Source organism: Squalius cephalus (assembly GCF_949319135.1).
Source record: "Squalius cephalus genome assembly, chromosome: 7".
NCBI lineage: Eukaryota > Metazoa > Chordata > Actinopteri > Cypriniformes > Leuciscidae > Squalius > Squalius cephalus.
The window spans coordinates 32561293-32577566 of NC_137128.1; the positions used below are offsets into that span (position 1 = coordinate 32561293).

The following is a 16274-nucleotide window of genomic DNA, read 5'->3' on the forward strand; positions in this document are numbered from 1 at the left end:
TATTGTATTGACCAGATAAATTGCCATATGTAGCTCTCTAACAGAATTTATTGTAAAATATTATCTATTGTGAAGGGTCATTTCATTATGGGTTGTTGTAGTGCTGTGCTGGAATTTATTTTCAAGGAAGAACCGTGACTATATATGTGTATAGCTGCAGTAACTTCTTCAGCTAGTCAGCTTTAGATCTTTTCCATCTGAAGTTTATGTTATCTCTTAAGCCTTGTAGTGATTTTTTTTACGAACAGTAGGATAACCATATTCATCTGCACAGTCACTCAGAGCCGAAGCACAACCAAAACGCCGTTCTTCCGCAAAATGCATGCAGTTTTGTTTATTAACCACTTGAGGCCAACAGTTACTGTAAATAGTGTACCTTTGAATAATACAATTACTGTAAATTCAGCTATAATTTATATTAAAAAATATCTGTGACATTGATTAGCTCACTGGAATAGCAGAGTGACTTATGGTAATGTGTTAAAAAGGTTCAAATCTTATAAGAATGATAATTTTAATAAACCAAATAAAATTGCAGCTATATAAAATGTATCAGTGGATGGCACATTGTATTTAACTAACTTGACCTATACTGGCTCCTAGCAAAAAGACTTTTTTCATGTGCTGACTTCAGCATGTGCCGATAGACAGCAGCCGAAGTGAGAGGGAGCGGAGGACTATTTGGAAAAAAGTTACCCACTTTAACAGTTAATTTAAGCGGTGAGTGGGAATGAAAGAAACTTGATGAGTGATAGAGAAGTGAATGTTGATCTGAGAACTGTTTCTGCCAGAATCCGCCACTGAATAAACTTGAAATGAATCATAAAACAGACTAGTTATTTGATGCAGAGACACTTGTGTTTAGGTCATGAAAACGTGTTCTCATTTTAATGTGAACTGGAAAATAGACTTGGAAGTTTTGAAAAGCAGAAAAACAAGGAAAGAAAAAAGGTAAAGGGGTCTCATTGAAGCCTTGTACCTGTTATTTTGCTCAGAAAATCAGCAAGCAGTGTTCACTCTCGACTAAAACTGTGAGACTTTGTCGCTGTTCAAAGTTATCTTATCCAGTTTCATCTATAATGCCGTTTTCACTCTTTAAGACCTGTTAGAGACCGTTTACATCACGTCGGCATTGTAGCTCTTAAAGCGATGGTACACATTTATTTTCCTTGCTATCTTTCCATTATCAACAAGGCTTTTCCAAATGCAGTGCAAAGCCAACAAACATTCCCATCTGTTATCTTGGTGAGAGGTTAATGCTTTTGTTGACCTCCTGGTGCCCTAACATCATGTGGGCTACATGTCTTTATCACAACACTGCTGTGCATGCTCTGTTTTTTTTAAGTCCCCTGCTTTTCTCTCTAAACAAATCATGGCTTAAGAACACAACAAACATTTACTAAACCATAGGAGAATTGTCCAGCAGGACACAGGAGAATTACCAGCAATCTTTGAAGACATGCGGGCATTCATCAGGATACTGCTTGAAAATTCAAATACGCTACATCACAGGCTTGAAGATGAGTCATATCATCTGAACATGTGGAAGAGCCATAATTCTGAGATCGTGAAATACAGTCATTCATGCTTTCAGCCCTGACATTTCAATCAGTGGTGTGTTTGTGTTCTCTGAAGAATGGATGATGTGTCTTGCTGGTGAAAATGAGCTCATCACAAGATTTCATAGATTCAAGCATGCACACTACTAGAAAATCAAGCTTAAGCTGGTAATTATTATTATTTTTTTTTATTTTTTTTTTTAACTGGTCCAAGCTGGTCATTGGTTGGTTGGCCAGCCAGTATGTTTGAAAACCCAGCATGACCACTTGAAGCTTGTTAGATCACCTGGTGCCTATAGTTTGTTGCTTGCTTATTAGCTGGTAAACCATCTTACACCAGCTACTACATTCCAAAAAGCTACCAACTTAAATTGGATTTTATATTTTTGAGTAAAATAGTTTTATGTTACTATTTAGTTTTGTTTTGGAGTGAACTGGAAAGAAAAATCTCAATCTCAAATTTGTTGTAAATTAATCTCTTTACTTTCTATTTCTTGAACATCATGAGTCAGAGGTAACTCTCGATGAAGAAGAAGAAAGATTTGTAATACTGAAATTATGTTGTCATTATCTCAATTGCGGTGCATCTTGTCTTAATTTGAAAATGTGTCATCTCACTGAAAGAAGGTGAAGCTGTTTTCAGCAATGGGAAGAGATTGCTTCGCATTCATATCTTTTTTAGACTTTGTCAATTTCCTGTCTTTTCTTATACTACAATAATACCATTATACCTGCCGTTATACTTATACTTGTATCATACAACTCTTGGTAACTTTACATTTTTCTAAACTAGGTCAAAGTTTATCAGCCACAGAATGCTGTTTAAATAACAAGGAACAGGGATTATAAAACAGGATGTTACATCAGCTCTTCTTACATAAAATCCAGGCCATAATGATGCTATTGTTCTTTTCTTAGTTATAAAACATCCATTTCCACTGCATGTATTCTTCCATTACAGATCTGCAGCATCACTTACATTGATTTGAAGCAGAACATTTGTTTTAGAAATAATGATATACAGTATTTATATACTTTCAGTTTTCTTTTTAAGTTATATAAGTAAATGAAATAAAAGGGTTGCAGCTGTTTAAACATTAATGTAATTGTGTCAGTGAGCACATTTGCAGCCCAAATCGTAGCATATTAATATCTGTTAAAATAGATCCTCATCTCAAGAAATTGACACAATTCTTATTTGTTACTAATGACTCCTTTCACAAATCTACCACTCAAAAGTATGTGGTCTATAGGATTTTTTAAAAAACAGTAAAAATAGTAATAATCTGAAATATTAAAATTGTTTTCTATTTCATATATTATAAAATGTAATTTATTCCTGATGGCAAAGCTGAATTGTCAGCAGCCAGTACTCCAGTCTTCAGTGTCACATGATCCTTCAGAAATCAATATGCTGATTTGGTGCTCAAGAAACATTTTCTTTTTTATCAGTGTTGAAAACAGCTCCTTTCACTTCTTTCACACACTCAGACACTCACACTGTCAGTTCTGATTGCAGTTCTACCATGTGGACAACCATTAAGTGACTGAAAGAAAAATCCCAGCAAGAAACATGTGCTGTTCAAAAGTAAATTAGGATATTGGGGAAAAAGGCACAGTCAAAGGGCCCTGTGGTCTTCTCTGTCATATTTAATTGAGAGCTCTACTAATTGAGTCTTTGCGTCATTCAGTCTGATGGCACTCCATTCTCTTCAAAGGCAATGAGCTGCTTGGCATTGCCAAGATCTCCAGTCAAAGAAAAGTTTCCCATCAACCCATTATAACAAGACAAACGCAGATTTGTCTGGATGACCCGTTCTGACTTTTCCTTTGAAGGCAGCATGGGTAAAAAAAACACAGCAATTCATGAGAGAGAGAGTGTGACAGTCTCTTCAGTAGTCTGTAGTTTCTGTATGGTTCTCTAGTCTTTCTAATCTTCTCCATTAGAGAAAATACTAGAGACTAGACCATAGGAAAGACATTTTTCAAATCTCAACAGTTTAGAGAAAAGGACTTTTTTTGACAGTTAAATGCTTTGTGATTTTTAAAACGACATTGTTTTGGCTGAAATTTGTGAAGCAGACTGTGTTACTACTATGCAAATTCAGAAGGTGTGAGATTGGTTGTGTAATGTCAGACCACTTCTGTGCGAATGAGAAGTGAAGTTTGCCACTCAGTCATGTAAGAGGCAGGATGGAGGTGGAATTAACAAGCCACCTGCTCCAGGGTCCAGTGCCACAAATAAAATGAGAGCAACCCGCTTGAACACACCCCCACACTCTGACAAATCTGACAGGAATATATGATTCTTCACTACAGGAACGTATTCATTCTTTTGTGACGCATTTCCAATATTCTAGGTAATTAATATGAAAATACATTTGGATTGTTAGTTTAAAGAGGCCATATTATGCCCTTTTTTGTTTTTGGAGTCTACTAGATTTTCATGCTTGAATGTTCAAAAACATTTTTCATATATTTTTCATTGTTGCAGCACCTCCCTTCCCAGTCTGTCAGTATTGATGCTTTGTTTAGTTCCTGTCTCTATAAGGCCTCTCCTTTCGAAAAGCGTAATGTGCTCTGATTGATCCAGTGTGTTGATTGGTCAACCAACACACATTTTGTGTATGCCTTGGACATTAATTAATTAAAAGAGGAATAGTTTGATGTGTACATACCCAGAAGAAAACTCAAGACTATAATCGAGGCGTTTCAGGCAGTTCAGAAACAGTGTTTACTGATATAGAGACTAACCCCCTTTGGAGTGGACTTACTGTATGCTTTATAATTTTGCAGGCCTTTTTCATGTTCAAACAGCAACATTACACACTAAAGAAATTTGAAAATGTAAAAAGCATAATACGTCCTCTTTAAAGCGAAGTGAGTGATTGGGATTGATTTGGATGGATGGATGTTTTGTTCTCTACAAATTAATTCTTCTTCCTTAAGAAATGATGTAGCACTGGATAAATGTCTCCTACTTTTATCCAAGTGATTGGGCAGTGATAAAAAGAGTTTCTTCGGTAGAGAAGAGGATATCTGCCAGTGCATGAAAAATAGAAAATGTCAGAGAAGATTATCAGTCTGACCAGGTGTCAGTCTGACTCTGTGATTACAGTTTGCTCTTGTCCTGAGTTCTGTTGCTGATAAGGGATTAAGGAAGATTTAAAGAAAATTATAAACTGAATCAATTAACTATATCAACAAAATTCTCAGTCGTATTTCTCCAATATGTTCTCGTGCTGTAGGGAAAGCTTCTTGGTTAAATCTCCACAATTTAATATTTTTTGCAAAAAATACCAAATCAATATAAATTCTGCTTACCAGGTGTGTCTTTGTGTTGACTATATTTCAGGGCTCAACAGTAAAAAGGGCCTGATGGAACGGGGCCAGTGTGAGAGGTTTTGGATGAGCTGACAAGAGCTGTCACTTCCCATAAACATTTGGATTTCTCAACATTGTTCTTGCAAATTATGCTGATTTATATGTCACCAAACTGACATTGTCTACATTTGTTTAAATCACAAGAATGACTTGTTATAGTCCTGGAAGCATAAGTTAGAATGGGCTGAACATTATAAACATATCAGGAGCAAAAGGAGCAAAGGAGTTCCTTATATAAAAAAACGGACAGTACAAAAAATTAGGGCTGTGCAAAAATATTCCATATTCGATATTCCAACCTCTAGTATCGATACTTTTTTAAAATCATGTTTTAAATGGATTTAAAATGACGTTAACATTTCATCAATCCCTCTGTTTCAAACGACCTCCTCAGTTCTTGTAGATTGCTGACTTGCTGTCTACAACGCTAACATTTGCCCTTCATATACATTCATGCGAGCATGGCGGAAAATATAAGAGCGCCTCCAGCTTGCAGAGCCGACGTGTGGGTGCACTTTGGTTTAGGGGTGTGCGATATCACGATTTTTGATCGTGGACGATTAAAATGCCTCCATGGTCTTCTTTTGAAAAATATTGTAGTATCGTATTACAGTACATTCTATCAGTTGCAGTTCTGGCGCCTCCATCTCAACATACTGTTCAACTCGACATACATTCACATCACATGTTAACGAAGACATAGATACACTCACGGGACACTGCAATTCACAAAAGTTCATTATTTGCATGTGCTTTAAAGCCTTGCCTGTTAAACATTTCATTCGCATGCTGATGCGCTGTTCTAACATGCGCTTTTCTGAGCGCATACACCCAAAGCGCACAGGCACAGGCCTGTCAAACAGCGCCTAGATACTGGACTAAGTTATCCTCCGAGTCTTATTGCACTAATACTGTCAAATATATACTCACAAGGTTTTATAATATAATAAGGTATAATACATTTGTTCCAAACCTGTATTAATTTCTTTCTTGTGCTGTACACAACAGAAGATATTTTGAAGAACGTGGCTAACCAGACAGTTGCTGGTCCCCATTGACTTTCCATTGGGCGTATTTTCAATTCGCAATTACAGTTTGCGCAATTTGAAGGGTAATGGAAACGCGGCTAGTGACACTGTGCAATGCAAATAGCTTTGCTAATAAACTGGAATGGAAGTTTTTATTTGTTCACCTGAGTTATCAATATAATGTGATACACATACCAGAACACCACAGCTGGTACACAGCAAGTTGTATTTTCAGCTCATTATTTTTTACATTTTATTCTTTATCCATCTTTTTTTATTTATCGTATTGCAGTATATCGTATCGTGACACATGTATCACGATATGTATCTAATCGTGAGGCCCTTGCCGATACCCAGCCCTACAAAAAATATTCAGAAATAGTGTGAACCAGTGTTATTTTAGTATTATTATATACTATCATATTATTTATTCATATTTTGAATTAGCTTTTATATTTCCATTTTTCATTTTAGTTTAAGTCTTAATAGTTTTACGTTTAGTTAACAATAACAACACTGGTGTGTAAAACACTAATTTTGTCATTGTTCTACGAGCTTTCCTTTACTGCAGGATGACCAGATAGTATGGAATGCCTTCATCGCACCATAATTGGCTCAATGAACTATCAATCCGATAATGCCCTATAATTATCAATTGTATTGAAAATGACATCAGAGCATGACTATAACCACCATAGGCTATAACTACCATAGCCATTGAGACGAAGTCCAACCCAATGATGACAATATTTTTTGCTAAATTTAACAATTACAAAATGTAGCATATTTGTGTTGAGGCCAGTTAAAGTATTAGGAGGGCAAGTGAAAATATTGCAATTGTTGAGCCGTGTTATTGTCTTACTTTTTCTCTAGAGCTAAAGAATGGTCTCTTCTTGTCCACAGTGCCAATCAGAGGTCTATTTGTGGAGTTGATGATCTCGCCCTAGTGCCTGAGTTGAGATGTGGGGGTGCACCATGGCAATACAAGGTTCAGTAGTGAGCCTGGCTCTACTGTTCTTTGGGATTCAAGCTGTTCCTAACCCCACCAGCAAATTAGTGAGGACAACAAGGGTGAGGCGGCAGGTTCCAGAAGGTGAGGGTCCCCCCGGCAACCAGACCCAGCCCATGATCTTCAATCATGTATACAACATCAATGTACCTCTAGAGTCACTTTGTTCAGTGGACCTAGACACTGTACCAGGCCCAGAGATAAACAAAGGTACAACTGGGAGTGACAAGATGCCGACAGAGTACACAGAAGAGACAGTGGACTCGGACAGCCAGGTGACCTTCACCCATCGCATCAATATCCCAAAGCAGGCCTGTGCTTGTCCTGCGGCTGCCACCATGGAACAGCTGGCTAACCGCATAGAGATGCTGGAGAGGGAGGTGTCCGTGCTTCGAGCACAGTGTAGCTCCAGCTGCTGCGGAGAAAGCTCTGTTATGGGTAAGTTTAAGATTCTGGTGCACAGCCTGCAGTATTAAAAAAAATATGTTCTATGATCTGACTGGATTTGCTCATTCAAGCATGCTTTCTGTTATGGTAGTTTCTAACAGATAAAATATTGTTTATGATTGAACGAAGTAAAGATTACTTCAGAATGTTTAAGCTTAAATGTTTAAATCAGCGATTTCAAACTCCTTTTAGGTTGAGGACTAGATAAAATAGTGGTTTATGCCATTTATTATATTCATATAGATTGTATTCATAATACATGCTTTTCTAAAGTTAATACAGTTCATACAAGTATTTTTGCTCCTTTAATAAATTTTTTTAGGTAAACCCTAAAGTTAAATATACTACCATTAAAGTTTGGGGACAGTTCTTTTTTTTTAATAAATAATACTTTTATTCAGCAAGGGCGTATTAAATTGATCAAAAGTGACAGTAAAAACATTTATAACATTACTAAATATTTCTATTTTAAATAAATGCTGTTATTTTAATTTATTCATAACAGAATCCTGAAAAAATTGTATAATGATTTCCTCAAATATATTAAGCAGCACCACTGTTTTCAACATTGATAACAATAAGAAATATTTCTTGACCACCACATTTCTACAGGATCACGTGACACTGAAGACTGGAGTAATGGCTGCTGAAAATTCTGCCTTCTATTTTATGTATATTTTAAATTGTAATAATATTTCACGATATTACTGTTTTTACAGTATTCTTATCAAATAAATGCAACCTGTGTAAGCATAAGAAGAGACTTTATTCAAAAACATTAAAAACTCTTATCAACCCCAAATTTTTGAATGGTAGTGTACTAATTTAATTTATAAGGCCTTTGGATTACATATTTGGTATATAGAGAATTAGCAGTATTGACAGGAAAAAGAGAAAAGCACTGACAGCTTTCATCTAGAAGTGTAAATTGGTGCATAATAAAAAGAAAGGTTATAGCACTTTAAGATCCAAGTTATAACTTGCAAAACAACAAATCGAAGAGTTAATATGTCCTGCTGTAGCTAAATATACTTCATCAAATATCATGGATATATACAGTAGGTGGTTTGCAGTCACGTGATTGTGATGACGCGCAACATTCAAATGGAGGGCAGGAAGTGAAGTGAAAGTCTGTACTGTACTACTTTAGACGCTATTACAAGAGAAAGATATAGACAAAAAATCTAAACATATGTTGGATGTGATTCTTGCGTTATGAAGAGGAGTGATTTTTCAACTGAATTGAAAGATTTGCCTGTCATTGAGGCTGTCATTCTTTCTTTTTTGTCCTGTGGATTAATCTGTAACGTTAACCCTAACAACCATTCAACGCTGCGGCGCTTCTCAACGTTACTTTTACGGCTGTTTACTTTACGTTATTAGGTTAACCACTCTCAAAGGTCCGCCGAAACACCACTAAAGCACTGAAGGCAGCACCCTCAAGTGCTTTGTAGGTAGCTTTGCTAATGTTACGCGTTTGTCTTCAGTTACAGGGGGTAACTTACAAACTCAAAGAAAAGAAGAAACAATTACTTTGACTTTACAAAGTTCGGAAACTGGTACGTTACACAAACATAGCCACATAAGTTGTATTAACTCACCTTTGATGAAGTGATCACTGCACACACGGGCATTTTCTGATTCAGCTCCTTCCGACCGCAGACGTAGGTTTGCAAGCCATTTTTCTTGCGTTTTTTTTTTCGGTCAATTTCTTGCTTTTTTCCCCCTTATGAACAACAACTTTTGGTACACGATAAAAACTCCTCATGGTTTCTCGGTTTGATCGATTTGAGCAACCATAAACGACGCAAAACATAGGCATTTTGAGTTTGTTATAGTGCTTCCTAAATGTAGCAAATCACTTCCTGCCCTCCATCTGCATTTCGTGCCATGGCAACGCAGTAACGTGACGTCATATGCAAACAACCTATTGTAAACACAGTTATAAATATACTTAATCTAAGCTAAATATACTTAATCAAAAATCATCAATATATTATAAACAGACAGTGTCTTTAACAATCCTGGTTGTTTTATAGTGGATTATTCAAACTTCTTGAATCAGTTTCAATGGCTTTGACTCATTGGTGGACGAAAACAAAAGCTCATCCTGGTCTTTCTGTCGGTTATGATGTGACTGCAGTGCTAAGTGAAGTAGAGGCTGTATTGTGCATTGACCCATAGGGACAACAGAACTGTGGACGATGGTAGTGTTGTGCTTGTTTAATGTCTCAAAGGGGCACTCGAGTGGATTCACACCTGCAAACCTTGGCTGTGGAGCCCCTTCAGGGCAGCTAAAAACAGCTGAAACACTGCAGTAGTAAAGGGAACGTCATATTAAGCTATACAAATGAGGTTAGATTGTGAACTAGATTAATTACAGCACTGCTGCTGGATAGGTCTTCCCCTCAAGCCTTTGATAAGTCCTCTGCTTGCTGAATCAAACCAGGCTACATGTGCTGAAACAAATAAGATTGCAGGATATTGCCTCAGAATTATTATTTATTTTTTCTGCTTCAGTTTAATTTTACACCAACCTGATGAAAATAAAAGGAATAGCTTTCCCAGTGTGAATTCTTGAATTCTTCTGAATTATTTACCCAAGCTCATGTTGTTCCAAACATCTTTAATTTGGTTTATTTTGAGGAAAATGCATTCATTTTTGAAGGACATGTTTGAAAGAGTGTTCAGGATAATAAAAAGTGAGATGAATGTGGACCAAAAGACCAAAAAAGCACAACAAAATGATTATAAAATGGTTTAACTTGTTTTGACACCCATAATGATAGATTTGTGTGAGAAACAGGCTGTAATTTGAGTCTTTGTACACTTAAAATCATAGAGTTTGATGAATCGGTTGACCCAGGTCACAAAACCGGTCTGAATGATTAATTCATGAACCAAACAGGTCCAGTTCTTTAAACAAAGTCCAATAGAAAAGAGCGAATCTTAAGGAGAAGTATCCAGTCAGGGTGCTCTATGGTCTAGGGTTTTTAATAGGGCCAGTTCTTTATTTAAATCACAAATTTACTTATTCAGTCACAGTGTTAAAGTGCCCCTATTATGCTTTTTCGAATATTACCTTTCATGCAGTGTATAATTTGTAAAAAGTGTAAAAGGTCTGCAAAGTTTTAAAGATCAAAAGGCACAACAAATAAAGTTATCATCTCCTAAAAGAAAGAATCGATTCTGAACTGCTGAAACAAGTCGTCAGCAGCTCCAGTCTCACTTCCTGTTACATACCTATGTTACAAATTAGCATAATGCCAGCCTGTGGTCTTCATTGGGTGCCCGCTAACAACATCTAATTTGACCCACCCTCAGACACTCTAGTTGTAGCTGAGGCCTGGAAGAGTTTGGTTTGTGTTGTCGAAATGTCGAGAAGATGCTGTTTTCAGTGCTGCAAATCCACTTTGCATGCACTTCAAAAGGATGAGGACTCGCTCTGGAATTTATACGGTAAAATCAATGCCGTGGTCACTGTTCGTATTACTGTGTATTGAGTGCTGAGGAAGCCTCTAGAGCTGAAATTCAGATATGGTAATCGGTGTTTCGTTTCTGATACACACTATAATCGTTAGACTGATCAAAACAGACTGGGCCATCTGACCAATCAGAGCAGAGTAGGCTTGCGGAAAGGAGGGGTTTATAGAGACTGAATATTCGATCGAACCGTTTTCAGACTCTGAGATAAATGCTGATATGCAATGTATATTATAAGAAAATTAAGGTGTTTTTTGACTTTGAATGCATGTAAACATATTGTAGGTGACCTCCAAAACAAAATTAGGAACCTTTAAAATAGCATAATAGGGGCACTTTAACAGTAGCCATAAATCAAATTTCTCAATGGTGTTAGCGCGAGTAAAATGATGGCTTTCACTTTTGGGTAAACTGTTTCTTTAACTTCAACATATTTGTTCACTCTTAGGTCGCTTGGACTTCGTCCCTCAGTGTGGCCATGGCACCTTCAGCATGGACATTTGTGGGTGTGTTTGTGAAGAAGGCTGGATTGGCAAGAACTGCACTGAACCGCGCTGCCCAAATGACTGTTCTGGCCAGGGCATTTGCATTGAAGGCGAGTGTGCATGTGACCGTAACTTTGGCGGTGAGAACTGCTCGGAGCCTCGATGCCCAGGTGATTGCTCTGACAGGGGGTTGTGCATTGATGGTGAGTGTGTTTGCGAGGAAGCCTATGCTGGGGAGGACTGCTCGCAGGGCAGATGTCTGAACGACTGCTCAGATCAAGGAACCTGTGTGAACGGAACCTGTCAGTGCCGACCCGGCTTCCTGGGGGAAGACTGCTCTCTCATCTTCTGTGCTAATAACTGCAGCCAGAAAGGGGTGTGTAAGGATGGTTTCTGTGCCTGTCAAGAGGGATATACAGGGGATGACTGCGCTTCAGGTCAGTATTCAATGTGTATGGTTGAGTACAGTAAAATATATTGTTATATAATGATTTATATATATTTCATTACTTGACATGTCTGTATAACCAGCCTGCCTTAAAGAGTTAGTTCACCCAAAAATTTTAATTATCCCTTATACTACAGGGCCTTTGAATGCTTGAATCTGATTGGTTGAGGAACGTTCTAAGGTGTGCATTATTTTCAGGGAAACGCACAGCTAAAGTAGTTCCAGGCAGGTCTTGACCGCATTACAGTTCCATATCACTTCGCGTAGTTAACTGTAATAACGGAAAATAGGATACAATTCATAACAAGAAAAAACATTTAGCCGCATGCGCTTGAGCTGCAATTTTCTATGTCTAGCTTCACAATCAATGGAAACATGCAGTTTAATTTGAATAAATAAAGTATATAGTCCTATCTATAATCAATAGAAAATTAAACTGAATATAGGCTAAATAAATGGATAGTCCTGCAGCACGGATTATTATTGCAGATAATATAACAAATAAATAATTATTGATAGGCCTTGTTAAAAGGGCTTTGTGTTTCATTTATTTGGCTAGTCTGTCATCTGTCAATAATAGAAAAAAAAAGAATGAATTTGAATTAATTAAAAGGAATTGAATTAATAAATAAATAATAATATTGACGCACATTTTCTGTCTCATTATTGCAACATCTCTCTCTCTAATAACTGCATTAATAAATGGGGACACACTTTAAGGCCGGTTATGAATGTAATTTGATACGTATGACTGACAATGTCCAAACGCGTGTTCAGCGCGTTCAGTCTGTGTTCAAAGTCGGTGTTTAAAATCTGCTGTGATGAAAACAGTCAGAGAATGTGTCAGCTAGTCGTGTGTCCCAGGCATTAGTCTGCTATCAGTGGCTCAAACCTCCGTTACTAACTCTAAAATGACGTTTTGGAATTAGCAACGGAGGCAATGGTTTAGATGCGTAAGAAATTAGTCCTACATACAAGAGCGTTTTAATGACAAAAACTTTACACACGTCTTGAAATACGTAATCTGAACAATGTTTCGAGGTGTGGTAACTGTAGTATAAGCGGAATAATTGACTTCAGGTCGTTGAATTATTAGAAAAATAATGCACACCCGAGGTGAACGGCCACTCCGCTTCGCGTCGTGACCGCATTACCACCTCGGGTGTGCATTATTTTTCTAATAATTCAACGGCCTGTCGTCAATTATTCCTTACTTATACTACAGGGCCGTTGAATGCTTGAATCTGATTGGTTGACGAACGTTCTAAGGTGTGCATTATTTTCAGGGAAACGCACAGCTAAAGTAGTTCCAGGCAGGTCTTGACCGCATTACAGTTCCATATCACTTCGCGTAGTCAACGGTAATAACGGAAAATATGATACAATTCATAACAAGAAAAAACATGCAGCCCCATGCGCTTGATCTGCAATTTTCAATGTCTAGCTTCACAATCAATAGAAACATGCAGTTTAATTTTAATAAATAAAGTATATAGTCCTGTCTATATTATAATCAATAGAAAATTAAACTGAATATAGGCTAAATAAATGGATAGTCCTGCAGTACGGATTTTTATTGCAGATAATAATAAATACATAATTATTTATAGGCCCACTTGTTAAAAGGGCTTTGTGTTTAATTTATTTGGCTATAGTCTACTGTCATCTGTCAATGAAAAAAAAAAAAAAAAAAAAAGAATGACCGAATTAATTAAAACGAATTAAATTAATAAATAAATAGGCTAATAATACTGACGCACATGCTTTTCTGTCTCATTATTGCAACATCTCTCTCTAATAACTGCATTAATAACTGCATAAAGCCGGGGACACACTTTAAGGCCGGTTATGAATGCAATTTGATACTTATGACTGATAATGCCCAAACGCGCGTTCAGCGCGTTCAGTCTGTGTTCATAGTCGGTGTTTAAAATATGCTGCGATGAAAACAGTCAGAGAATGTGTCAGCTAGTCGTGTCTCCAGCATTAGTCTGCTATCAGTGGCTCAAACCTCCGTTACTAACTCTAAAATGACGTTTTGGAATTAGCAACGGAGGCATTGGACGAGATGCGTAAGAAATTAGTCCTACATACAAGAGCGTTTTAATGACAAAAACTTTACAAACGTCTTGAAATACATAATCTGAACAATGTTTCGAGGTGTGGTAACTGTAGTATAAGCGGAATAATTGACTTCAGGCCGTTGAATTATTAGAAAAATAATGCACACCCGAGGTGAACGGCCACTCCGCTTCGCGTCGTGACCGCATTACCACCTCGGGTGTGCATTATTTTTCTAATAATTCAACGGCCTGTCGTCAATTATTCCTTACATAATTTACTCACCCTCAACCTACACCCTAGGTGTATATGACTTTCTTCTTTCAGCCGAACACATTCGGAGTTATATTAAAAAATATCCTAGGCTCTTCCAAGCTTTATAATGTGAGTGAATGGTACCTTAGATTTTGAAGCACAAAAAAGTGCATCCATCCATCATAAAAGTAAGGGGGTTAAAGGAGAACTCCGGTCAATTTTAACATTGAGCTCATTTTTGTGTACATTTGGAGTGCTGTCAATACAGAGAACAACGACAAAAATCGGTGTTGCCTACACCGAGTTATTCTATTTTTAAAATTTGCACCCTGTTGACTTCAATAGGGCAAGTAGTAAGCCTGCTTTTTAGCCTCTTAACATCCTTTAAGTGTCATTACAAGTGCACAGAAAATGTGAGTGATTCCTTCCGAGTGAACACGGGTGGATCTGACTGCAGTAGATGTTAGAGATATTAATAAAAACGAAGTTAATTCAGCCAGCGCTCATACCTTTGTTTACATTCTGTTTTCGGTGGAAGGCCATAGTAATCAATTGTCGAGTTCACGCGCATAGGTTTAGTTACCAATGATCACGCGCGTGAACTCGACAATCGATTACTATGGCCTTCCACCGAAAACAGGATGTAAACAAAGGTTGAGCGCTGGCTGAATTAACTTCGTTTTTATTAATATCTCTAACATCTACTGCAGTCAGATCCACCCGTGTTCACTCGGAAGGAATCACTCACATTTTCTGTGCACTTGTAATGACACTTAAAGGATGTTAAGAGGCTAAAAAGCAGGCTTACTACTTGCCCTATTGAAGTCAACAGGGTGCAAATTTTAAAAATAGAATAACTCGGTGTAGGCAACACCGATTTTTGTCGTTGTTCTCTGTACTGACAGCACTCCAAATGTACAAAAAAATGAGCTCAATGTTAAAATTGACCGGAGTTCTCCTTTAATAAAGGCCGTCTAAAGCAAAGTGATGCATTTTTTTGAGAAAAATATACACATTTATAACTTTATTAACACTAATCACAGGCTTCCAGTAACATATGCGGAAGGAAGACCTCCGGCGGAAGAGTGACCTCTGGCCCGACGTATAAAGGGTTAAGACGACAATTTTTTCCTGTTAGCCATATATATATATTTTTTTTCCTGTGAGGAAACAATACATCTGTTCTTTTACTGTAATTTATATGGAAATTCATACCTTAATTTATAGCAATTACATGTGTTGTTCTGTTAAATTGAAACATTTTTTTTATAATTTTAACATTACAAACACTTACCACAGCTTGCTGTATTGACACAGTAGAGCAGAGTAGTTAACCATTCCCCAGGAAAATGAATTTGCGCTGGACAATTCACACTTTCCGCCTTATATATTGCAAGTGAATATGTAATGTCTGACTCACTTGGTGTTCTTTGAGCATTTAAAATCCATCAGAGAAGAAATTAAGCCATAACAAAAGCTTGTTTTGAGAAAATACAAAAAGTATTTTCATTGTATCTATTCTTTCTCTTTTAGCCAATTGCAGATAAACAAACCACTTTATTAAGTGAAGTCTAAATGCGACTGGTATATTGTCTTTTGAATATCAATATTAAAATCCTCTCTGGGAAGAACAGTGACCGTTTCCCTAGTTACGGGCACACACGGCAGATGCTAAACCCCATGGGAGCCCCCCTGCTCTTCTAGTCATGGCTGTAAAATTGGTGACAACTCACAGCGTAACACCATTCATTTGTCAAAAGTCACATTCACTGGGGAAGATATGTCATATTAACCTGGCCAAAGCAATTTCTCCATCACGCTTACTGAGGTTCACAGCTAGTTCGTGGAAAAGGCTGTCGAAACCCCACATCGCTGAAGACAGCTGTCATCTCACGAGTGGGAGAGGGAAGGGCAAATCATATTAAGAACCCAGTTCTCTCCCTCTCATTTTCTGCAAGACCGAGTGGAGGCAAAATTGCTTATTTCATTGCAATTAGGAGAAAATAGTGGGGTGTTGTGTGCGAGAGGTGGTGGAATACTGCGAGTGGCTGCTCAATTATTACTCTCCACACCTCTTCTGGAGATTCTCTGCTCTCTTAGGTCTTCATATTATCA

The 16274-nt window shown here is 37.4% G+C and overlaps 1 protein-coding gene across 4 annotated transcripts in view; it reads left to right on the plus strand.

Moving 5' to 3' along the window:
- tnr (tenascin R (restrictin, janusin)) overlaps positions 1-16274 on the plus strand; it is a 207908-nt gene that overhangs the window by 146713 nt on the left and 44921 nt on the right. For all 4 annotated transcript variants that reach the window (XM_079875803.1, XM_079875805.1, XM_079875802.1 and 1 more), the window contains exons 4-5: positions 6875-7418; positions 11359-11832. In XM_079875803.1, the coding sequence (XP_079731929.1) occupies positions 6932-7418; positions 11359-11832 (961 nt within the window). In that variant the 5' untranslated portion in view covers positions 6875-6931. The remainder of the gene's footprint in view (positions 1-6874; positions 7419-11358; positions 11833-16274) is intronic.